At 46.1% G+C, this 26626-nt stretch overlaps 1 protein-coding gene across 2 annotated transcripts in view; it reads left to right on the top strand.

Annotated features, from left to right (window-relative positions):
• The first annotated feature begins 893 nt into the window (after positions 1-893).
• The window catches only part of GSDME (gasdermin E), a 130273-nt gene continuing 104540 nt past the window's right edge, over positions 894-26626 (top strand). Inside the window, exons 1-2 of one of the 2 annotated variants that reach the window (XM_073677870.1) lie at positions 894-1024; positions 12215-12449. In XM_073677870.1, the coding sequence (XP_073533971.1) occupies positions 12233-12449 (217 nt within the window). In that variant the 5' untranslated portion in view covers positions 894-1024; positions 12215-12232. The other variant, XM_073677871.1, reaches the window with a different exon arrangement.

The raw sequence follows: 26626 nt of genomic DNA, 5'->3' as shown, positions 1-26626 counted from the left end.
TTATTGGTCCTTTTAAAAAATGTATTTGACACATTCCCTTAAAAAACAAATAAAAATATACCTAAAAAGAGTATTGGATATTTTAAGAAATGTTTAGTCGGTTAGAGTACAGTAGGGCTCTGACAGAAGAGTCTACCTTGTCATGGTGGTGGCTGCAAAAAATATTTTGGCCAAAACAAAAACTGATGGCTGTGTGATATGATGTTCGATGGGAACTGTTAATGTGTGATTGGTGAGGATGTGGTGCAGAAGTGGAGTTTTTCCAAGAGTGGGCGGTGGAGGCAGAGCTGTGGTGGCGCCTGGGCGGAGTCTCAAGGGGGTCTGAAAATGTTGCCAGTACGGGGTCCTGAACGCATGTAGGGAGTGACCTATCACTCCAGGGCAGCAGGTGGGAGAAGCTGATCTGTAAAATAACCAAACCCTTATAGAACTATATTGATAAGAAATGAAATACTTAGGCCTCTTGAAATGCATCAATGAAAAAAAAAAAACTAGTCTTGACCCTTGAATAAACTAAAGCAGTATATTGTTCAGATGTTGGTGTGAACAGGATCCAAAGATCCCATCCTCTCAGCTTTGTTAGTTCAGCCATTGTATTAACTCATAGAAGTCCAGTACATGAGGTTCCATGAACAATGGCTTCTGGGTGCCATATTGTAACTGTCCTGTTGCCCATTGTTCCCCAGCACACGAGCAGTTTCTGGCTAATAAGCTGTACGCTTATACTACGCTGTCTTTGGGGGATAATGACCCCGGTGGAGTCTCCCCTCTGTCGTGACTCCGCTTATTTACACTCGGTGCTCGCACGACACAGAACACTGACAGTCCCGCCCTCTGGCTACTTCCTATATTGACGTACGTCCTAACCAATGGTAGAGCAGCGCTGCACAACCCTCAGCCTATCAGGGATCCGGATTCCAGAGGTGCTTCGACTGAAGAACATTGAAAGGGGAAGCTCAGCTCAGCTCAGAGAGTCGGCGCCGGGCAGTGAGGTGACCGCGGCCGTACAGGACACCGGCGGGAGGTACGTGTGTGCACCGTGTGCCTCTGTGTGAGGACGGCTCTGCACTGTGACTCCGAGCACAGGACAGTAACTCATGGCCATAACTGCAGGAATTCTCCAGACAGCTGAGCTGCCCTAACCAGACAGGACTTCAAGGGGGTTTCCACTTTGCTATTAGTGAAAACCATGTAAGCTTGTAGATCTGATATCTTTTTTTATAGCTAAATAAGAGACATATTTTTTATGGCAAACAGAAATATAAGAAATTATGTTAAAGAAGCAGAAATGTATTGTTTGGTTCGATGTAAATTACTGTTACACAAAACAACATGTACATTAGGCAGGTAGTACTGTCTGTATATTGTACATCAGGCAGGTAGTACTGTCTGTATATTGTACATCAGGCAGGTAGTACTGTCTGTATATTGTACATCAGGCAGGTAGTACTGTCTGTATATTGTACCTCAGGTAGATGGTAGTGACGGTACTACGTGTACATCAGGTAGTAGTGCCGGCACCGGGGCTGTGGTGTCGGAATAAAATGGACCAACTCCGACTCCTAAAATATATAATACATTGGGTACAGTCGTTCAATGCGGTTTGTGGGGAATATTTTTTCATAAGAATTTGGGAAAGTTATGAAATGTCCTATTCCTGATCTAAGGGTCTAGACTTTTAGCTGAGATGAATCTGCGCTACAGTAAATTTATCACTTAAACATGAGCCGTGTATGAGGGAGTCGTGGAGTCTGTGTCATGGAAATTGAGGTGTCGGAGGTTTGGCTTACTGACTCCACAGCCCTTGCCGGCACTACGTGTACATGAGATAATTCCTACAAAAACGTGGAGTCGTAGATCCGCCAATAATGATTAACAATGAAAATTACAAAACATGGCGAAATACATATCGAAAAGGTAATAATAAAATGAGAGATGAAGACTCAAGTATGAAAAGTGCAAGGTCTAAACACGTGGGGCAGCAACCAGATGACTTACTGTATATCATGTATACTGACTAGTTGATGAAAGAATAGATGATTACTAATTTGTATATCAAGAAGTGCTAAAAATAAGCCCAATAATCCGGCAGTAACCCACATCATGGGGCTCACCCATTGCTCCCTGTGTCAAACCCGTGCCTCCAACCACAACGCGCGTTTGCTGCTTGGCAACTATAATAATAATCATTTTTTATTTATATAGCGCCAACAAATACCGCAGCACTTTACAATTTAAGCTGCGTGCCCACGATGCGTTTTTCATGCGTTTCCGCTGCGGAATCGCATCAAAAACGTTTGGTAATCCGCACCCCATGGTCCCCAATGGCATTCCGCAATGTCAATGCACATGCTGCAGATTTTTCCGCAGCGTTTCTGCAGCGCTCATAAATCCGCAGCATGTTAATTAATTTTGCGGAGGCGCAGCGGAAGCGCTGCCATTGACTTGCATTGAGACGCATAGAATCCGTGTCTGTACATTTGTACACGCGGATAATATGCGATTCAATGTGCGGATGGTACCCAAGTCTGGAGGAGAGAAGACTCTCATCCAGACCTGGGTACCATTGTACCTGTAAAAAAAGAATAAAATAACAAATAGTTATATTCACCTGTCCGGCGGCTTCTCTCTGCATGCAGGCAGCGCTGAAGGACCTTCGGTGACGTCACAGTCATGTGACCGCAGGCCCTTCACTCCGCTGTGTCTCGCGATATGCCGGCAGCCAGGAACCAGACAGGAACGAGCGCTGCAGCACACACCGGGGCCTCGGGGGTGAGTATAGCTTTATTTTAAACATTGTTTTACGGTCACACTATATAAATCCATGCTGTTTGCATGGATTTATATAGTGTGACCTAGTTGTCAAGCACTTTCCAAGTGATGCTAATCGCCTGGAAAGCGCTTGTCAATCTGCATGCGGAAACGCATGTATTCCGCATGTATTCTGCAGGAAAAACGCATGCATGCGTTTTTTTTCTGCCAGGGAGATGCAGAAATGCTGCAGTAATTTTCTGCTTCATTTCTGCATCGTGGGCACATAGCCTAAGCGGGGACATGTACAGACAATAAATTCAATACAATTTAAGGACAGTTTAAACAGTTGCATTAGGAGTGAGGTCCCTGCTCGCAAGCTTACATTCTACAAGGAAATGGGGGGACACAATAGGTGAAAAGTGCTTGTTATTTCAGGTCTGGCAATTATAATAAATAGGGATTTTCATATGAAGCTGTATGATCCGGTCATCAGCCTGTATGTTTAAGTGCAATACTCGAGTACCGAGTTAAGTTATCTTGTGCATGGAGGGTGTGGAGACAGATGAAGAATAGGGAACAGATTCTGAATGATATTTAGAAGGAGGGAACAGGGGAAAGTTAATTTACTGAGTAGTTAAGGTGGTAGGCTTGTTTAAAGAGATGAGTTTTTAAAGCGCGCTTGAAGATATGGGGGCTAGGCATCAGTCGGATCGCCTGGGGTAGTGCATTCCAGAGAACTGGCGCAGCACGAGAGAAGTCTTGGAGACGGAGGTGCAAGGTTCGGATTATGGGGGATGTTAGTCTTAGGTCATTTGTAGAACGGAGGGCACGTGTAGGGCGGTAGACAGAGATGAGAGAGGAGATATAAGGCGGTGCAGAACTGTGGAGAGCTTTGTGGGTGAGAGTGATGAGTTTATATTGGACCCTGAGGCGGACCGGCAACCAGTGTAAAGACTGGCACAAGATGGAGGCATTGGTGAAGCGGCCGGACAGAAATACGACCCTGGCTGCCGCATTCAGGATGGATTGGAGAGGAGAAAGTTTAGTAAGATGGAGACCGATCAGAAGAGAGTTGCAGTAGTCCAGACGAGAGTGAATAAGAGCAACAGTAAGAATTTTAGCAGTTTCAAAGGTGAGAAAAGATCGGATTCTGGAGATGTTTTTAAGATGCAGGTGACAGGAGCGAGTGAGTGATCGGATATGGGGGGTAAAGGAAAGGTTAGTGTCGAATATGACCCCCAGGCAGCGGGCGTGCTGCTTGGGAGTTATGGTTGAACCCTCCAAGGAAATTTCGATGTTAGGTAGAGTTGGGTTAGTGGAGGTGAGAAACACAAGAAGTTCAGTTTTAGAGAGATTCAGTTTAAGATATAGGGAGGACATGATGTTAGAGACAGCAGACAGACAATCCTTAGTATTTTATATTAGGGTAGGCGTGAAGTCAGGTGAAGAGGTGTATAGTTGGGTGTCGTCAGCATAGAGATGATACTGGAACCCAAATCTGGTGATTGTTTGTCCAATAGGGGCAGTGTATAGAGAGAAGAGGAGGGGGCCTAGGACTGAGCCCTGCGGAACTCCGATAGTAAGGGGACGAGGAGAGGAAGAGGAGCCGGCAAAAGATACAGTGAAGAAGCGGTCAGAGAGGTAGGAGGATAACCAGGAGAGAACGGTTTCCTTGAGGCCTATAGAGTGGAGCATAGTGAGGAGGAGCTGGTGATCCACAGTGTCAAATGCGGCGGAGAGATCCAGGAGAATCAGCAGGGAGTAGTGACCTTTGGATTTGGCTGTTAGTAGATCATTAGAGACTTTAGTGAGGGCAGTTTCAGTGGAGTGTAAGGAGCGGAAACCAGATTGTAGAGGGTCGAGGAGAGAGTTATCTGAGAGATAGCGGATTAGACGGGAGTGGACCAAGCGTTCCAGGAGTTTATAGATGAAAGGAAAATTAGAGACCGGTCTGTAGTTGCAGTGCAGTTCTGGGATGGCTTTTTAAGTAAAGGGGTTATGATGGCATGTTTAAATGAGGAGGGAAATATACCTGAAGAAAGAGAGAGGTTAAATATTTTAGTCAGGTGAGTGGTGACCACCGGTGAGAGGGACTGCAGGAGATGTGAAGGAATGGAGTCACTGTTGCAGGTTGTAGGTCGAGAAGAAATGAGGAGCTGGGTAACTTCTTCTTCTGTAACAGGCTCAAAGATGGCTAGTGAGCTTGAAATGCAGCAGGGATCCAGGCACTGAGGAGATTGGGCTGAGATGTCCTGATGGATATGGTTGATTTTTTCTAGGAAATAAGTGGCCAGATCCTCACTGCTGAGGTTGGTGGTGGGGGTCTGTGCTTTAGGGCTCAGGAGGGAGTTTAAGGTTTCAAAAAGTCGTTTGGATTGTTGGACAGTGAAGTGATGAGGGTGGTGAAATAGGATTGTTTGGCCAGATGAAGGGCAGAGTTATAGGTTTTGAGTGGATGAAGTCCTCTGCTAAAAGAGATTTTCTCCACTGCCGCTCAGCACACCTAGAGCAACGCTGAGTAAAGTGTGTTTGCATTGTGTGCCAGGGCTGCCGTTGTCTGTGTCGGGTCTTTCTGCGTGTAGTAGGTGCAGCTTCATCTAGGGCACTCTTCAGTGTATTATTGTAGTGTGACAATGCTAAGTCTGGACAGGAGATGGGGGCTAAAGATGTGTGGAGATTGTCCATAAGCTGCTGGGTATTAATGGTACGTGTATTCCTATAAGTGTGGTAAGTGGGGGTGTCCCGGGTGATGACTTTGGATCTATGACTCCATGTTTTTGTAGGAATTAAATTGTTTTTTGGAGTTGCTCTCATTTAGAGTTAGGCTAGACTTTGCGTCCCATGGCCTTAACTTTTATTTTTTGTGTAACGTTTTCAGTTTGGATGACATTAATTGTATGTACATGAGATAAGTAGCAGTGCCAGGAAAGTTCCTGACTTATCAGCTCTGCTATAACATGTGATTATACTTTGACTGCCCGGATCATACAGGCACTTTTTTGTGGACCGTAGTCATATCCTCTTTTCGTTTCTCTGGATACTGCGGAGATGGACCGGCTGAGCTGTCTGGCTTGTTCAGACGAGAGTATTATACAGAGGTGTGCAGTGTGAGTAACCACCGGACCGCACACTGACCTAGGTAATGCACGGGGCTGCTCAGATGACTGTATTTTACTACAGGGACTGAATGTGTGGAAAAAAACTGCAGCATAAGTCTGTGGGAGCACAAATAAATGACTTCCCATGAGATCATCCATATAGCATGTGATTTATACTCTACAATGCAATAGTTAATATAGGAAACTGTATTTTATCATATACATTATAAACTGTTGATGTGTAAATACGGATACCACACTGGTGTAAAATACAAACACAAGGATGGCAGCATGGATGACAATGTGGATGAAAAATTAACGATTTTTCATACGATCATCTGTCCCTTACCATCATTTCTTGTACACTGCTCAAAAAAATAAAGGGAACACTTGAACAACAGAATATAACTCCAAGTAAGTCAAACTTCTGTGAAATCAAACTGTCCACTTAGGAAGCAACACTGATTGACAATCAATTTCACATGCTGTTGTGCAAATGGAATAGACAATAGATGGAAATTATTGGCAATTATCAAGACACCCTCAATAAAGGAGTGGTTCTGCAGATGTGGACCACAGACCACATCTCAGTACCAATGCTTTCTGGATGATGTTTTGGTCACTTTTGAATGTTGGTTGTGCTTTCGCACTCGTGGTAGCATGAGAGGGACTCTACAACCCACAGAAGTTGCTCAGGTAGTGCAGCTCATCCAGGATGGCACATCGATGCAAGCTGTGGCAAGAAGGTTTGCTGTGTCTGTCAGCGTAGTGTCCAGAGGCTGGAGGCGCTACCAGGAGACAGGCCAGTACACCAGGAGACGTGGAGGGGGCCATAGGAGGGCAGCAACCCAGCAGCAGGACCGCTACCTCCGCCTTTGTGCAAGGAGGAGCAGGAGGAGCACTGCTAGAGCCCTGCAAAATGACCTCCAGCAGGCCACAAATGTGCATGTGTCTGCACAAACGGTTAGAAACCGACTCCATGAGGGTGGTATGAGGGCCCGACGTCCACAGATGGGGGTTGTGCTCACAGCCCAACGCCGTGCAGGACGCTTGGCATTTGCCACAGAACACCAGGATTGGCAGAGTCGCCACTGGCGCCCTGTGCTCTTCACAGATGAAAGCAGGTTCACACTGAGCACATGTGACAGACGTGACAGAGTCTGGAGATGCAGTGGAGAGCGATCTGCTGCCTGCAACATCCTTCAGCATGACTGGTTTGGCAGTGGGTCAGTAATGGTGTGGGGTGGCATTTCTTTGGCTCGCCAGAGGTAGCTTGACTGCCATTAGCTACCGAGATGAGATCCTCAGACCCCTTGTGAGACCATATGCTGGTGCCGTTGGCCCTGGGTTCCTCCTAATGCAGGACAATGCCAGACCTCATGTGGCTGGAGTGTGTCAGCAGTTCCTGCAAGATGAAGGCATTGAAGCTATGGACTGGCCCGCCCGTTCCCCAGACCTGAATCCGATTGAGCACATCTGGGACATCATGTCTCGCTCCATCCACCAACATCACGTTGCACGACAGACTGTCCAGGAGTTGTCGGATGCTTTAGTCCAGGTCTGGGAGGAGATCCCACAGGAGACCATCCGCAACCTCATCAGAAGCATGCCCAGGCGTTGTAGGGAGGTCATACAGGCACGTGGAGGCCACACACAATACTGAGCCTCATTTTGACTTGTTTTAAGGACATTACATCAAAGTTGGATCAACCTGTAGTGTGTTTTTCCACTTTAATTTTGGTGGTGACTCCAAATCCAGGCCTCCATTAGTTAATAAATGTGATTTCCATTGATGATTTTTGTGTGATTTTGTTGTCAGCACATTCAACTTTGTACAGAACAAAGTATTCAATGAGAATATTTCATTCATTCAGATCTTGGATGTGTTATGTGAGTGTTCCCTTTATTTTGTTGAGCAGTGTATTTTAGGCTAGCCATTGAGATGTATCACTGCAAGACTGTATTATATCGCTGCTCTTAGGCCAGGGCCAGACGAGCGCATAAAAAAATCATTCGATGGTCATCAGTGTGTTCGTATTTTACATCAGTGTGTCATCCATGTGTCCATATTTTACATCCTTGTGTCCGTACTTTATATCAGTGTGTCATCCGTATGTCTGTACTTTACATCAGTGTGTCATCCGTATGTCTGTACTTTACATCAGTGTGTCATCCGTGTGTGTGTACTTTACATCAGTGTGTCATCCGCATTTATACATTAGTAGATGACCAAATCCAGTTTCCCTGACTAACTATGGCAGTGTATTCAGAAGTCTGATTTTTTTTTTTTTTTTTTTGGGTTTCACCTGAAATACAGGTAAGAATATTGCGCGCTGAGATTTCTTCTGAACTGCCTATTGAATTGCATTGGTCTGAGTGCTGTTCGTGCAAGGTCAGTTTTTTCCATGGACAGCACATACTGTCATGTGAACGTAGCCTTAGGCTGGGTCACACATCTGTGATATATGGACCACGCATGAATACATCACGTACTTAGTACAGACTAATTTGTTCATATGTCCGTAACAAAAAAAGTAAACGTTCATTTTTGATCCGAGTCATGGATCAAATTTTGCACTAGAAATGACACATGCAAAGAAATAATAAAGCACCTATCTAATAAATAGGGTGAAATATAAATATTGCTCACGAAAAGTATTAGCAGTGCGAACATCTATTCTATCAGAAATTTAAAAAAATAAAGGAATAAAAGATAGTTGTGAAGCGCAAGTAAATGCAGCAGACAGCAGTAATAATAATCCACCACTTCTAAAGCGTTTCGGAAATCACTGGTTCTTTTGTCAAAGGAGACTTTTTTATATATATTTTTACTGTTAGCCGGCTTTGAATCTTGCCCCAGATATATGCCCTCCTCCCAACATATACGTGAGCAGAGCTGGAGTGTATTTCTCCTGTGCTTTTCTTAGAGCAACTCTCTGCCGGGTTGTCAAAAATGTCTCAATACAAAAACTGCCCAGTGCATCCAATAATTTTGAGGAGAAGTAGGAGATGGACGTTCTAGTAGACCTCGCGGCTGTGAAGAACGCGAGTAGTTCCACTTTGTGTGTTAATACTTCAAGTAGCCTTTATTATTGCGTTTACGTTTATTACAGATCTGCCTAGTACCAGCCATCATACAGCACCCATACTGTGCCTGCATGTGCCTCTGTGGCTCCAGCACATACAAGGCTGTCTCCCTTAGAAATCCAGCTTTTCCTAGAGGGGAGGACCTCACAAGATCCACCATACAGCGACACAGAATCATCACACAGGCTCCGGGCACGTGATACTCGCCATGTAAATGAGATGTAATGGATGCCTTACACCTGGTACAACCAACATCTCCAAAATTGGAACACTCGAATTACACGAGATTCATCTAATGTGAATGGCCTCCTCAAAGGGGTTTTCCAGCTTCATGAGAAAATGAGAACTACTTATACGTTAAATTAAAATAAGCATTACATGCCTAGTTAAGCCTTTGCCTCTGTGCGGTTCCTTGCCGGTCTTTAAAAAGACCACATTAGTAACATCACATCCACATTTCATTCAGACCCTGGGCTCCGTGATCTCTTGTTGTCTGACTCGGCATCATGGTGATTGGTTGCAGCGGTCACCTACCGATCTCTCCATTTTCTTGTAAACCCCTTTAATTCTGCATCCTTTCCATTCCAGTGCACATCTTTTATCTAGATAGCTGATGCATGCTAATTACACATACTGGGGTAACTGAGATCTGAGTCTATTGCACAATGTGGTCGTCAAGGAAAGTGGAAGTATATATAGCTGCTGGTTTCTTCACACTTGTTACTGACCAGACCACGCGTTCATACTTTGCATTCATAAAATACTTTGTTGATTAGGGGCACCCAAGGTTCTGGTGCCAAACATCCAATTTGCTCACAAATCATCTGCTGGTACCCAGTTTTATACTTTGACAGATCGAATACTCTGCTTTGAAGGGTCTGGCAGACTCCTAAAAACTACAGTATTCCCCCATTTCTTACATCCTTCTGCTGAGATCGTTTCCCGTTTTGGCGTGAACTGCAGATTCAGTATTGTGTAAAAACCTTAAAGGAGCTGTCCCATCTATGACATTTAGGGACATTTAGCGACATGATACGAAATAAATGACTTCTAGATGTGAATCTGATCAGCGAGAGCCAAATCTATTCTCAGAATGAGTCTCAACTTGGGCTGTCAGGAAAGGAGAGGTTCTCTAGGAGCTCTCAAAATTCACAAACATGCTTGCCTGCAATTTTTGAGCTCAAATAAAACAGAATGGCGAGTGCCCGTCACGTGTCGTCACCTCCCCACTCCGCTCTGCATGCAACGAAGCCCCAATCTCAAGATAGATGTGCTACCGATCCGGGTGGTGGAACCTCTGTGCTGCGGTGCAAGGAGGGACCAGAGGGGTGTGACTAAGTATCTACTCGGCTTGACCAAGGTCGCACGGCGGCTCAGTGGACTCCGTGATCCAGGGAGGGACCGAGCAGAGTGACCAGGTGCCAGTCTGGGACCGACCTTGTATGAGAGCAGGTGACTCCCACGGGTCAGAAGGCAGGAACTGACCTGGTACTGCGGAAGAGCACGACAGGCAGGCTGACGGGTGGTCCGGGTAGACAGGCAGGCTGATTCAGCTGACAGCCAGACAGGTGCTCTGGGTAGGCAAGCTGGCGGGCACAACAGGTAACAGGCAGGTGCTTCCAGGTAAGCAGGCAAGCGGGCACGGCAGGTAACAGGCAGGTGCTTCCAGGTAAGCAGGCAAGCGGGCACGGCAGGTAACAGGCAGGTGCTTCCAAGTAAGCAGGCAAGCGGGCACGGCAGGTAACAGGCAGGTGCTTCCAGGTAAGCAGGCGGGCGGGCACAGCAGGTGACTGGCAAGTGCTTCCAGGTAAGCAGGCTGGCGGGCACGGCAGGTAACAGTTAGGTGCTTCCAGATAAGCAGGCGGGCAGAGCCCATAGACAGACTGGTGGACTGGACTGTAGGCAGACTGTCGGGCTGGAAAGTAGTCAGACTGGCGGACTGGACTGAAGAACAGACTGGCGGACAGGACTGACTTGCAGAGGACCTTAAGGCTGAAGCAAAGGAAGTATAACAGAGCAACAACCTTGCATGGGCACCTCCATATTGGAGGAGGTGCCTTTTATAGAGAAAGTCCTCCGGCCATTGGCCGAGGACTTTTTAGGATGGCGCGCGCGGCCCCTTTAAGAGGGAGGGAGCGCACTCCCCAAGCACAGTGCCAGGGAAGCTGTGTGCACCAGCAGCAGGACCGCGGCGTTAGGGGGGACGGCGTCTCTGCCTGGCAGGGGGCAGAGACGCCGATGCTACAAGATGGTGTTCTACTGCTGACAGTAGCATCTGTCAGACATTTATGCCATATCCTGTCGATATGACATACCGTAAATATGGGGCAACCCTTTTAAATGGAAAACTGTTTAATAAGTAAAAAGTACCAAGTGTGTTTAAATTTACAGATGCTTTATTTTTTATATAGTTCCCTTGGAAGCCAACATTGAATATGCTTCTTTGGGTGTAAGCTGTTCAGTGCAATAGTAGAAGTTTAGCTATTTGTCTAAAATGTCTTTGCATACTATAGCATTAAAGGGTTTTTCTAGGCAAAATAAATCCTTGCCCAGTGAGCTATATTTTTACCAAACTGTTTGATAATTCCCTGTTAGCACCTACTTGGGTGCAACACAGGCTGCTCCGTGGTCTACACCGGTATGGAGAGTAGAAATGTCACCGTTCTACCAGCCTCTGCACTTGAGTAATACTTCATCGGGATGTTTTACTGATGACATGCTGTTCAATCACCCAGCTTCTGAAGCCATCACAGGCCGCAGCGGTCCTGTGGATGGTCATCCATTCTTTTGCCGACACTGACCATGGAGAAGTCTACGTTGGATCCAGATGGGTGCCGAGGTTTTATTTTGCCCAAACATCCCCTTTAAAATCACCTTTATTAGAAATAAAGGGCCTAGCTAAGTCTGAAAAGCAGCTCTCTTAGACCAGGCACTATGCATTTCAGTAGGTAGCGTTCTCTGGGAATGAGACAAACCCAAATTCTTTCTTTACTGCCAGAAATGTTGGCATGTGTGACACCACTGCAGCCGATTCTTGGCATTAATTGTGCAGCACAAACTTAGTTTTATTTGTAACTGTTTGAACATTAATATCCATTTTGTACAATTCGTAGGTTCTTGTTCTGTGTGTTGACTGAGGGTCTTCAGATGAGTCTCTGACATGTTCTGGCTGCTTTTTGGATGTCTGAAATGATCCTTGCACGAGTCTGCATGGGCTCTTACTATGCTACTTTACTAATATGTGCTTCCTATAATCTATGTATTTTCTGTTTTAGGACATTTAGTTATCCAACATGTTTGCAAAAGCTACTAAGAATTTCTTACGAGACATCGATGCCGGCGGTGAGCTGATCTCTGTCTCCAGTTTAAATGACTCGGATAAAGCCCAGCTTCTTAGTGTAGTAGCAAAGAAGAGGCGATTCTGGTGCTGGCAGAAGCCTAAGTACCAATTTTCATCATGTGCCTGTTTGTTGGGTGATGTACTGACTGAAGAAGTGGCTGTAAAACCAGGTATGGGTCATATAAGTCACTTTGCAACATAAAAAGGCCAGACATACAACATGGACCCTGTTACAATCTGATGACTTTACAATACGACACAATTGCACAACCTTTGTACTGTCATAGTTACACATTCTGCCGCTTATTCATCCCTTATGTCAATTATATTCTGTTGAAATAAGACACTGCAGGTTATCTGCAACCTTATTGATAATAATGTAGACTTTAGATAAGTTTGCAGTTGTGTTGCCAGTTCTCAGCCTTTTCAGGCAATCATTAAGTAATCATTGCATTCCTATATTCAGGAAAGTATATTTAGTCGATATTTTACTGCATTTTGATAATTTTTTTGCACTTATATTCTTAACCTCCTGCGCTTTGATAGCCCATTATCCCCTCCCCACCGTTAATCTATATATTAATGTCCTAGTTCCCAGGGTGTATATCTACATTCTTCACTTTAATCAGAGATCGCACCGCATAGCACCCTGCCATTAATGATATTGGGGTGACAAATGAGACGACAGAGCTGAAATGAGCAGCTCCGTTTTACAAATGCTAAATACAGCACTCAAAGTGAGCACTGTGTTTAGTACTGTTGCAAAAAATATATAGATACAGTACAGACCAAAAGTTTGGACACACCTCATTTAAAGATTTTTCTGTATTTTCATGAATATGAAAATTGTACATTCACACTGAAGGCATCAAAACTATGAATTAACACATGTGGAATTATATACTTAACAAACTGTGAAACAACTGAAAATATGTCTTATATTCTAGGTTCTTCAAAGTAGCCACCTTTTTGCTTTGATGACTGCTTTGCACACTCTTGGCATTCTCTCTCACCAGCAAAGCACCCCCACACCATCACACCTCCTCCTCCATGCTTCACGGTGGGAACCAGGCATGTAGAGTCCATCCGTTCACCTTTTCTGCGACACACAAAGACACGGTGGTTGGAATCAAAGATCTCAAATTTGGACTCATCAGATCAAAGCACAGATTTCCACTGGTCTAATGTCCATTCCTTGTGTTCTTTAGCCCAAACAAGTCTCTTCTGCTTGTTGCCTGTCCTTAGCAGCGGTTTCCTAGCAGCTATTTTACCATGAAGGCCTACTGCACAAAGTCTCCTCTTAACAGTTGTTGAAGAGATGTGTCTGCTGCTAGAACTCTGTGTGGCATTGACCTAGTCTCTAATCTGAGCTGCTGTTAACCTGCGATTTCTGAGGTTGGTGACTCGGATAAACTTATCCTCAGAAGCAGAGGTGACTCTTGGTCTTCCTTTCCTGGGGCGGTCCTCATGTGAGCCAGTTTCTTTGTAGCACTTGATGGTTTTTGCAACTGCACTTGGGGACACTTTCAAAGTTTTCCCAATTTTTCGGACTGACTTGCCTTCATTTCTTAAAGTAATGATGTCCACTCGTTTTTCTTTACTTAGCTGCTTTTTTCTTGCCATAATACAAATTCTAACAGTCTATTCAGTAGGACTATCAGCTGTGTATCCACCAGACTTCTGCACAACACAACTGATGGTCCCAACCCCATTTATAAGGCAAGAAATCCCACTTATTAAACCTGACAGGGCACACCTGTGAAGTGAAAACCATTTCCGGTGACTACTTCTTGAAGGTCATCAAGAGAATGCCAAGAGTGTGCAAAGCAGTCATCAAAGCAAAAGGTGGCTACTTTGAAGAACCTAGAATATAAGACATGTTTTCAGTTGTTTCACACTTTTTTGTTAAGTATATAATTCCACATGTGTTAATTCATAGTTTTGATGCCTTCAGTGTGAATGTACAATTTTCATAGTCATGAAAATACAGAAAAATCTTTAAATAAGAAAGTGTGTCCAAACTTTTGGTCTGTACTGTATATATAAATTTCCAGCGGATATAAAAATCCTACCCACATCCCTGTTTTTGTCATGTAAAACAAATTCTACCAATAAGAAACATTTCAAAACTTTTTTCACTTTTAATGGCAGCCATAATCTGTAGAAATCCATTGAGAAACAAACTAAAATCATTTTTAAGGGGGGAAATAACAAATCTAAAATACTAAAATAATGTGGTTTATTTTTCAATTGAATTGTAATAATTATGGATGAAATTAAAAGTGGGAAAAGTTTGGAAATGATTCTTCTTGGCAGGGGCGTCGCTAGGCACTTAGATCCGGGGCTTGGGCCCCAAATCATAAGTGCTCTGCCCCAAATCTCTAGTTGGCTTTTTTTTTTGCAGACACGCAGGCTTTCCCTGACACAGGCCTGCGCGGTGCTGCTGTGTGATACCTTGTAGCTCCTCCTGCCGCTCCCTGCTCCTCCTCGGCATCAGATACAGCAGAGGAATCCTACTGTGCAGAGCACAGCATGAGGAGGTGAGGGGACAGGGGGCAGGCTGAGGCCTTGAGGTGAGACCCCTGCAGTTCTTCCATCTATGGCTGCTGTTATTACCGGAGGGGGAGGGAGCTCCTGTGTAATGTCACCAGCAGCTCAACAGTCAGGACTAGGGGGGAGGGGAAGGGGACTTAGCCGGGACAGTGCAGGGCTGACAGCTCTCCTGTGTACAGCCCACCCTCTGCCTGCTGATTGCCAACACCAGGCCTCCACCACTGCCACTGGAGACATGATGAGTGAGTATATACATGTCATATGTATGAATAATGTGTAAGTACATATATAATGTGTATGTAAGCAGATCCCATGTCTGTGATGTACAGTATATATTATGTGTGAGTTTATGCAGATTATATCATGTCTGTCTGATGGCATTCCTGCTGTGTGTATGATGTGTGTATGATGTCTGTGTGATGGTTGTGCCCGGTGTGTGTGTGATGGTTGTGCCCGGTATGTTTATGATGTCTGTGTGATGATTGTGCCCGGTGTGTGTATGATGTCTGTGTGATGGTTGTGCCCCGGTGTGTGTATGATGTCTGTGTGATGGTTGTGCCCCAATGTGTGTATGATGTCTGTGTGATGGCGTGCCTGGTGTGTGTATGATGTCTGTGTGATGGCGTGCCCGGTGTGTGTATGATGTCTGTGTGATGGTTGTGCCCTGTGTGTGTATAATGTCTGTGTGATGGTTGTGCCCGGTGTGTGTATAATGTCTGTGTGATGGTTGTGCCCTGTGTGTGTATGATGTCTGTGTGATGGTTGTGCCCCGGTGTGTGTATGATGTCTGTGTGATGGCGTGCCTGGTGTGTGTATGATGTCTGTGTGATGGTTGTGCCCGCTGTGTGTATGATGTCTGTGTGATGGTTGTGCCCGCTGTGTGTATGATGTCTGTGTGATGGTTGTGCCCGGTGTGTGTATAATGTCTGTGTGATGGTTGTGCCCTGTGTGTGTATGATGTCTGTGTGATGGTTGTGCCCCGGTGTGTGTATGATGTCTGTGTGATGGCGTGCCTGGTGTGTGTATGATGTCTGTGTGATGGTTGTGCCCGCTGTGTGTATGATGTCTGTGTGATGGTTGTGCCCGCTGTGTGTATGATGTCTGTGTGATGGTTGTGCCCGCTGTGTGTATGATGTCTGTTTGATGGTTGTGCCCGGTGTGTTTATGATGTCTGTGTGATGGTTGTGCCCTGTGTGTGTATAATGTCTGTGTGATGGTTGTGCCCTGTGTGTGTATAATGTCTGTGTGATGGTTGTGCCCTGTGTGTGTATAATGTCTGTGTGATGGTTGTGCCTGGTGTGTGTATGATGTCTGTGTGATGGTTGTGCCCGGTGTGTGTATGATGTCTGTGTGATGGTTGTGCCCGGTGTGTGTATGATGTCTGTGTGATGGTTGTGCCCGGTGTGTGTATGATGTCTGTGTGATGGCGTGCCTGGTGTGTGTATGATGTCTGTGTGATGGTTGTGCCCGCTGTGTGTATGATGTCTGTGTGATGGTTGTGCCCGCTGTGTGTATGATGTCTGTGTGATGGCGTGCCCGCTGTGTGTATGATGTCTGTTTGATGGTTGTGCCCGGTGTGTTTATGATGTCTGTGTGATGGTTGTGCCCGGTGTGTGTATGATGTCTGTGTGATGGTTGTGCCCCGGTGTGTGTATGATGTCTGTGTGATGGTTGTGCCCCGGTGTGTGTATGATGTCTGTGTGATGGCGTGCCCGGTGTGTGTATGATGTCTGTGTGATGGTTGTGCCCGCTGTGTGTATGATGTCTGTGTGATGGTTGTGCCCGGTGTGTTTATGATGTCTGTGTGATGGCGTGCCCGGTGTGTGTATGATGTCTGTGTGATGGTTGTGCCTGGTGTGTTTATGATGTCTGTGTGATGGCGTGCCCGGTGTGTGTATGATGTCTGTGTGATGGCGTGACCGGTGTGTGTATGATGTCTGTGTGATGGTTGTGCCCGGTGTGTTTATGATGTCTGTGTGATGGCGTGCCCGGTGTGTTTATGATGTCTGTGTGATGGCGTGCCCGGTGTGTGTATGATGTCTGTGTGATGGTTGTGCCTGGTGTGTTTATGATGTCTGTGTGATGGCGTGCCCGGTGTGTGTATGATGTCTGTGTGATGGCGTGACCGGTGTGTGTATGATGTCTGTGTGATGGTTGTGCCCGGTGTGTTTATGATGTCTGTGTGATGGCGTGACCGGTGTGTGTATGATGTAGGGGAGGACTAAGAGTAGTCAGGGCCCTGGGCAGTTTAGTAGGCATGGGCCCCCCCCAGGTACTGATTTGTATCACGTGATATGTCACATGGTCCCCTTTGATAGGTCATGTGACTAACACACAGATGCTTTGGTGCACATCTGTACATGGAAAACGACAGGGAAAAATCTCTTATGTACGGCACTATGTATAATAACATAGCTCTATATAAAATAGAGCAGGGGAGGTAGATTAATTAACATGAGAGACCGTGACTGTTGTGAAGACGGAACCAATAGGTTCAAATTAATTCTGCTCAATATTAAAGGGAATCTGTCACCCCCTGGGACTTATCTGACCTCTAATACAGGCATACAGGTGAAAGAAATGTAAATCTATACCTACCTACAGTACCGACCAAAAGTTTGGACACACCTTCTCATTTAAAGATTTTTCTGTATTTTCATGACTATGAAAATTGTACATTCACACTGAAGGCATCAAAACTATGAATTAACACATGTGGAATTATATACTTAACAAAAAAGTGTATGAAACATAGTTACTTCATCTGTAGTGTCCACTAGTCTCACAGCATTTACAAATCTGTCATTACACTACAAAAAAGTGGATGTAAATGTTTGTCAGTTACATGTGCCTTCTCGTGTTTTTTATTTCTTTTTTTCCTCTGATAACCTTTGTTGTGTCTGCCATTAAGTTATTGTAATTCCTTTAAATCAGTTTTTTAGATGAAAAATGTTCCAAATGTATTAACCCCTTAATGACCTATGATGTACATTTGCATCACAGGTCTGTAAGGGCTTTATGAAACGGACTCAGGATCAGAGCCCACTTCATACGCAGCAGATGCCGGCTGTGCTACACAGCCAAAAACTGCCTGTAACTGTAGCAATTCGAGTTTGCTCCGATCCTGAAGTTTATTTAAATAACACTCCATGGTGACACAAACCAGTCTTTTATGTTATATATATATATTTTTTTTTTACAAGGTTCTGAATTTTTTTTAACCACTAAAATATAAAGAAACCTAATTCGGGTTTGTGCACACTTCCAGTATTTGCAGCAGATAAACCTTCTGCAAATACCGGAGTGTTGGCAGGAAAAATGTTGGGTAAAATCCGCATGTTTTCTGTGTCTTTTTTAGTGTATTTTCCATGTGTTTTTTTTCCCTTGATTTGAATAGGTGAAAAAACCCTGCAAAAACTCTGAAAGAATTGCCATGTTGCAGATTTGAAGCTGCTTCAAATCTGCAAGGAAAAAATAAGCAGTGTTCGCATGAGACTTCAGACATCTCATCGAGAAAAAGAGCATATTGCAGAACCTTTATCTTCCGTCCTAGAACTGAACATAACAGAACCCAGAGGCACCTAATACTCAGTGGGGTCCCTCTGCTTCCTTTTGTATCAGTTATGCAACAGATTCATTTTAGATATTTAGACTGTATTCACATGCAGTGTTTTTTTTTAGCTTTTTTAGGCTATGTGCCCACGATGCAGAAATGCTCAGGATTTTTTCCTGGGCGTTTCTGCATCTCCCTGGCAGAAAAAAACGCATGCGGATTGTACATGCGGATTGTACATGCGGATTGTACATGCGGATTGTACATGCGTTTTTCCTGCCAGGGACAAGCGGATGTGAAGCGTTCTTCACTGGCATTTCCGGATGCGGGTTGACAAGCGCTTTCCAAGCGATTTTAGCATCACTTGGAAAGTGCTTGTCAACTTGGTCACACTATATAAATCCATGCAACCGGTATGGATTTATATACTGTGACCAAAAGAATGGTAAAAAATAAAAATATATACTTACCCTCTGATGGCACCCGGTGTCTTGCTTCCCTCCGTCTTGGCTGCCGGCAGCGGTACACTGAAGTCCCATGAAAGGACCGATGCAGCAGGGGCCGTCAGAAGGTAAATATAATCTTTATTTTTTATTTTATTCTTTTTTTCACAGTTTCTATGGTACCCGGGTCCGGAGGAGAGTCTCCTGTCCTCCACACCTGGGTACTATCCGCTCATTGGTGCTTATCTAGTGAAGCGGAATGCATGCATTCTAATGCAAGTCAATGGTGGCGAAAACGCAGCACTTCCGCAAAATAATTGGTAGTGCTGCTTTTTTTTCCGCAATGATAATCCGCAGCGGAAATTTCCGCAGCATGTGCACAGCACATGCGGATTATCATTGGGGAACATGGCAGACCTTCTACCATGCGTTTTTTAAGAGTTTTTGCCGCTGCTTAAACGCTTAAAAAACGCATCGGGGGCACACAGCCTTATGCACATTTAAAAGCTGTTTTTTACAGTACTACCAAAAGCCATGAGATTTCCAAAATCTCATGCGCACGCTGTTTTTTTTCCTGATCGAATTTGAGAACTGCAGCGTTTTTTAAATTGTGTCAATTATTTCAACTTTTTGGCAGCGTTTTTTCACCCATAGAAAGCAATGAGAAAGTGAAAAAACGCTGTAAAAACACAAACGTTTTTGGTGAATAAAACTAACTCTATTAAATGTACTGTAGACAAAGTGCACATATAATCCACTCCCAAAAATGCAGCAATAACACAGCAAAACTGGTGTTTTAAATGCAGTATTTTTCCTGCCAAGAGAGCAGGTTTTGACTACTGAAAAAACTTGCCAAAAATGCAATGTGTGAACATAGCCATGGTTGCGTTTTTGCTGTATTTTTATGCTATTTAAAAGCTGCTTATTACAGAAATAGCAAAAGCTATGAGATTTCAGAAATCTCATGTACATGCTGTTATTTCTTTCCTAACTAAATTGGAAAACTACAACATTTTAAAAAATCTGCTGCATCAATTCTTTCTGTGTTTTTTGCAGTTTTTTTCACCCATAGAAAGTAATGAGTGCAAAACTGCAACTAAGCGTTTTTCCAGTGTTTTGATGAAAAAAGCCTAAGTTTATTAAACAAGTTTATTAGAAATCACAAGTTATCCGCACCAAAAAATCGGAAAACGGGCTTTTTTCTCTTTCCCCATGACGGCACCACGGAGAGGGGATCCGTCCTTCAAGGACAGGAAACCTACAGATAAAAAGGGCGGCACCTCTCTCCCGCATCAGTTGGTTTCCTGTCCTTGACAGGGACCTACGGATGAAAAATCCTGAAGAAACGAAGAAAGAAGATTTTACTTACCAGGCCCGACCAGTCCGACTCAGGCAGCGGGGGTTCCCTGCCTCGGCTGGTGCGGTGTCCTGAAGCGCCACAGCTGGGGTCAGCGGGCCTCCAGGGTGGCAGGGAGACGCGAAGCTGAGCCGCGGTCTCCTGTGGCGTCGCTCCCTGGCGGTAAGTATAGGGGGTCCGGGGCTCGGGTTGGAGTAGGCCTGAGCCCTGGGCCCAGGGTACCTGGGCCTTGTGCAGCGCGCGCCCCGCATGCTTGCCGGATAGCGATCCGGCGTTTGGGCGGGTGCGCGCGCCGGAAGTGACGCGGCCGCAGATCTCTATGGGAGCGGCGCGTTCAAACGCGCGCGCGGGAAAGGCCTAACATGTAGGACACAGCGGTGTCCTGGCCAGAGGGGGGCGCTCCCCGCATCGGTGTTGGAGGGGGAGGGGGCGGTCCCCTGCATAGCTTAAATAGCCAGGGAAGCAATGGGAAAATGCTTCCTGGCATACGTTGAGTTCAGCAGTATGAGTGACCAGGAGCCCCAGGAGGTGCAGTCCCTGCGCCCCCACTCACCATCTCCATCACCTCAGAGGAAACGCACGAAAGGACTCTCCAGCGGCCCTCCGCGTCAACATACTCAAGGTGACGGAGGAAGCGATCGGTCCGGCAGGTCTTCTCAGCGTGGCAAAGATTCCGGCACGGCATCAGCCTCGGCGAAAGACCCAGCTACCAGAGCAGGTTCCTCTTCGAATGCGGTATTCCCTCTCTCTTTCGTCTGGGCGGTAAGTGATCTTCGTGAAAGTTCACTTGTAACTTGGGCCCTCCCTTTTTTCTTCTTAGGGAAGGAAGAGCACGGGGAAGTTTAAACACAGGGCCTGCGCACTTTGCGCAGCGGATCTACCCACCACATGGCAAAAGAGACTATGTAGCTAATGCATCGAGCAAACCATCTGTGAGGAGACCCCTAAGTTTGCTACCGAGCTCAGATCCCTGATAAAATCGCAAGTCGAAGATACCTTTAAATCCCTCCAAAAGGGGGGGGGGGGAAGAAGCATAAAAAAACTAGGTACCTTTCCCCGGTGTCAGAGTCTAGTAAATCAGATGAGGAAGTTGCGGTATCTGAATCATCCTGTTCATCATCTGCTTCCTCATCTTCAGAGGACGGGGGTCGTAACTGTTTCCCTATAGACGGAACAGATAGCTTAATCAAAGCAGTTAGGTCCACCATGGGGTTTGTAGACCCTCACCCCAAAAAGTCCATCCAAGAGATAATGTTCAGTGGCTTAGGTCAGAAAAGAAAGAGATCCTTCCCTCTTAATGATCAGGTACACGATCTGATTAAGAGAGAATGGAAGAAGCCAGAGAGGAAAGGGTTGTTGGCCCCGAAAAGGAAATACCCCTTTGAGGACCCTGTATTCTCTTTCTGGAATAAAGCGCCAAAAATTGACGTGGCGATAGCCAAAGCCTCTAAAAAATATTCCCTGCCGTTTGAAGACATGGGGGTACTCAAAGACCCTATGGACAAAAAAGCGGACTCCTTTCTGAAAGGAGCCCGGGAAGCGGCAGGGGGTGGTTAAAACCTGCAGTGGCAGCCACTTGCACAGCCAGATCCTTGATGGTTTGGCAGGACCAGCTGGAATCTCAGCTAAAAGACAAGGCTTCAAGGGAGGATATTATAGGGGCCATCCCTGTGATGAAAGGCGCAGCGGCTTTTCTGGCAGACGCCTCAGCCGACTCCGTCAGACTGGCAGCCAGAGCAGGGAATTTTTCAAATGCAGCTAGGCGGGCCCTATGGCTCAAATGCTGGCCAGGCGACCTCCAAACAAAATCCAAACTGTGCTCCATCCCGTGTGAAGGGGAATTTTTGTTCGGATCTACCCTGGATGACATCCTGGATAAAGCCGGGGATGACAAAAAACGTTTTCCGGTCCTCTCCGGTTCATCATTCAGGAAGGGTTTTCGGAGCAAAAAATTCATGCGAAGGAGGCCCCCCAAAGATCAGGATAGGTGGGAAGATAGGAGACAGAGGAAGGCCAAGGGGTTTATGTTCAACAGGCCCCTTAGTGACAACAAGAAGCCCGCCCAATGAAACGCAGCCCCAGGTGGGGGGAAGACTACTCCATTTCCTCCCAGCCTGGGAAAAGATTTCAAATGTGGGCTGGATTTTGGGCCAGATAAAATCTGGGCTAAAACTCCAGTTCCTCTCCACTCCTCGAGGAAATTTCACAGTAACCCCCGCAAGGTCCTCAATGGTAGAGCAGTTGTCTCTAGAACAGGAAGTCCTAGACCTAGTGGACAGAGCAGTCCTGCAGGAGGTCCCAGCTCAGGAGGCAGGCGTGGGTTTTTACTCCCCCCTATTCCTCAGGAGAAAACCGGACGGTACATTCAGGACTACCGTGAACCTGAAGAAATTGAACAAGTTCTTGAATATACAACCTTTCAAGATGGAATCAATAAAAACTTGTGTGAAATTACTGTTTCCAGGCTGTTTCATGACGGTCTTAGACCTAAAAGACGCCTACTATCATGTCCCCATTCACAGAGACTACTAGAAATTCCTGAGGGTAGCAATACCAATAAGGGGCACAAGCAGACACTTTCAGTATGCGGCTCTTCCCTTCGGGTTAGCAATAGTCCCAAGAGTCTTCACGAAAGTGGTGTCGGAAGTCATGGCTCATCTGAGGGAGAGGAACATCCTGATAGTCCCATGCCTAGACGATCTACTGGTTATAGGCAACTCGTTCAGCCACTGCAAAGACCAGCTAGCAGTAGTCATGGATTCTTTGACGAGTTTGGGATGGCTTCTAAATCTAAAAAAATTCAGATTGGAGCCAGTTCAGCTACAGGAATACTTAGGTATCCTGTTAGATTCAAGGAGTCAGGAATGCCGTCTTCCGGAAGGGAAAGTCCAAAATATGATAGCCCGTGTGTCCTATGTGGAAAAGCGTCCGGTTATGACACTAAGGGGAGCAATGTCCCTCCTAGGTTCTATGACTGCCTGCATCCCGGGTGTCCGCTGGGCTCAGTTGCACACCAGGGTCTTACAATGGGAGATCTTGGGGGCGGAAAAATCTCTAAGAGAGCACTTAGAAGGTCGACTGACCTTATCCTCAAAAACTTTACTTTCCCTAACATGGTGGACAAAGGAAGAAAATCTAGGCAGGGGTGTCCCATGGACAATATCGGCACCCCCAGATTCTGACGACAGATGCAAGCCCCAGGGGGTGGGGGGCTCATCTAGACGACCGAGTGGCTCAGGGGGTCTGGGCAAAGGGGGTGGAAGGTTCTTCCTCCAACATGAAAGAACTTCTGGCGGTGAAGTATGGCCTCTTGGAATTTCTAAACGTGTTAAAAGGTCACCACGTGAGAGTGTTCTCGGACAACCGGGTAGTGGTGGCATATCTAAATCACCAGGGGGGTACCCGGTCCATCTCCCTTCAGGCGTCAAGCTCCATCCTCCACATAGCAGAGAGAAATTTAGAGTCCTTATCAGCTCTGCACATAAAAGGGTCAATGAACGTCACGGCGGACTTCCTAAGCCGGACCCAGTTGAGACAGGGCGAATTGGAGCTGAACCAGCTAGTGTTCAAAAAGATCACGAGGGCTTGGGGAATCCCATGTATAGACCTATTTGCCAACTGGAAAAACAAAAAGGTGGACACGTTTTGCTCGATCGACCCCAGGGGGAACCCAGTAGCACTAGCTAGTATATGCCTTTCCTCCGATTGCTCTCATTCCGGCAGTTCTGAGGAAGATCAGGGAAGACGAGGCGAATGTGATCCTGATCGCCCCCTTCTGGCCAAGAAGGCCTTGGTTTTCCTGGCTGAGGATCATGTCCGTCTCCGACCCCTGGGTCCTTCCGGAAGTTCCGGACCTGCTGTCTCAGGGTCCAGTACTTCACCCGCAGGTAACAAACCTGCACTTGACAGCTTGGAATTTGAGAGGTCACTCTTGAGGGATAAAGGGTTTTCCCCCAATCTAATCTCTACCTTGCTGCAGAGTAGAAAACCTGTAACTACTAGGCTCTACGGGAAAACTTGGAAGAAATTCCTTTCCTTTGCAGGTACGGATATAGTAGGGGAGGCCCCCGTGGTTACCATCCTGGAGTTCCTTCTGAGGGGGTTGGAGCTGGGGTTGGCCACAAGCACGCTGAAGGTTCAGGTGGCTGCTCTGGGAGCCCTGTATAACTGGAACCTGGCAAGGGATAGATGGGTCTCCAGGTTCATCAGGGCATCTCATAGATCCAGGCCCATCCCCTCCCGGAAGGCTCCTCCGTGGGATTTAAATCTTGTTCTTTCAGCCCTGACCAGAGGCCCCTTTGAACCACTAGGGGAAGCATCCCTTAAAATCTTGTCCCTTAAGACGTCCCTTCTGGTAGCCCTCACCTCGGCTCGCCGCATTAGCGACATCCAAGCATTATCCACGGGACCCCCCTTTACGCAGATTCTAGACGACAGAGTGACGCTTAGGACCGACCCAGCGTACCTTCCTAAGGTGGGATCCCTTTTTCACAGGTCACAGGAGGTCACCCTCCCTTCCTTCTGCGCAGCCCCAAAAAACAAGGGGGAAGAGGCCCTTCACACCTTGGACGTCAGGAGGTGCATTATGCAATATTTAGAGGCCACACGGGAGTGTAGGAAGGACAGGGCTCTTTTTGTGTGCTTCCAGGGATCTCGGAAGGGACAGAAAGCTTCCAAGGGAACCCTGGCGAGGTGGATAAGGGAAGCCATTTCCCTGGCTTATTCCTCAAGCGGGGAAACAGCGCCAGTGGGCCTAAGGGCTCACTCGACGAGGGCAGTGGCAGCCTCCTGGGCGGAGAAGGCCGGAGCTTCAATCGAACAGATATGTAGAGCGGCGACCTGGTCTTCTCCCTCCACTTTCTTTAAACACTACCGGCTGGATCTAACATCGTCTTCAGATCTTACCTTTGGCAGAAGGGTTCTGGAAGCGGTGGTCCCTCCCTAATCTTCACTGCTCTGCAATCTCTCCGTGGTGCCGTCATAGGGAAAGAGTAGTTACTTAACGAAACAAAATTTCTCGGAACCCATGACGGCACCCGTACACTCCCTCCCCCTTTTTTCATACACATGGGTGTGCACAATCGTTACTACCTGTTTGTTTAGTCACAGGGTGTGTCTGAAAAAAAAAAAAAAAAAAAAAAAAAAAATTTATATATATATATATATAATAAAAATGCCATATTTGGTGTTACTAACCTGGCGGTCCTCTCGGTGCTCTGTAAACCAACTGATGCGGGAGAGAGGTGCCGCCCTTTTTATCTGTAGGTTTCCTGTCCTTGAAGGGCGGATCCCCTCTCCGTGGTGCCGTCATGGGTTCCGAGAAATTTCATTACCGGTAAGTAACTACTCTTTTTTACTGCCAAAAGAGCAGGTTTTGTCTGCTGAAGAAAAAACGCTGCGTATGAACATAGTATAATTATTTCAGAATTCAGATGAGAAAGTTGTCTCTAATATTACATTCACACTTTTTGTCTACACAATGCTCAATTACAGTGCATGGACAGTAGTTTGCAAGTAACGCACTTTTTTCCAACATGTTTCATGTATCTTTGCACTTTACTTTGGTTCTGCTGACAAGTATAATCACTGTTAACTGTGGCCTTACATAGAACTGCAGATGACATCTACTACATTATCTGTACTCGCAATTATCACTGTGCTATCTGTGGTGATACATTTTTTGTTTGGTGGGGGTGGTGGTCTGCAAAACATATGCCCCGGGCCTGGGCCCCTGATCTGGTCATGGTTAATGGGCCATTGTGTTCCTTTCTGAGTGAGGCCCTAGTTTTGTCCCGGGTCCCCATGGCTACTTGTTGCACCGTTGTTGCACACCTCTTTAGCCACGTTCCTATTTGTCCTGTGTCCCTGTATTCTGGGTCTCTGTGATCTGTTCTTCAGCCTATTAGGTAGTGTGTTATATAGGACCTATATAATATGTATGCCCCCACTACAGAGACCAATCCCCATAACACTAGTGAAGTAACTTGAGTTTTGTGTATACGGCGCCCCCTATAGTTTCTGGTCCTGCAGCAGCTGTTGCCATGTATATAGCAGATAAGACACTTTATTATATGCCAGATCAGCAGCCATGTCAGGTTCTAGTTCTGAAATATTGAGCGTCATCATTGTCACTGTGTAGGATGAAGTGCACACAAATAAAACACACAACACAATATATTATTTGTATATATATTTTTTTATTGTAATAGCAATAAGCAACATTGTAATGAAAATATTACTGGCCCTTTAATAAAGTATAGGTCACAGTGACTCTCAGGTTAGGCCCGGTGGAGACCACAGAACTTGCTGCGGACATTGCGGACCCGATGAGAGCCCCTGGACCCAAATATCCAGAGGAAGGCGAAGAACCCCCCCCCCCCCCCCTCCAGGGGGGAAAAAAATTCCTTCCTGACCCCAGTTCTGGCGATCGGATATCTCCCT

This window comes from Phyllobates terribilis, unplaced genomic scaffold, assembly GCF_046119375.1.
Source record: "Phyllobates terribilis strain yellow unplaced genomic scaffold, ASM4611937v1 Scaffold_4__5_contigs__length_816908805, whole genome shotgun sequence".
Taxonomy (NCBI): Eukaryota; Metazoa; Chordata; class Amphibia; order Anura; family Dendrobatidae; genus Phyllobates; species Phyllobates terribilis.
This window is presented reverse-complemented; position numbering and strand designations above follow the sequence as displayed.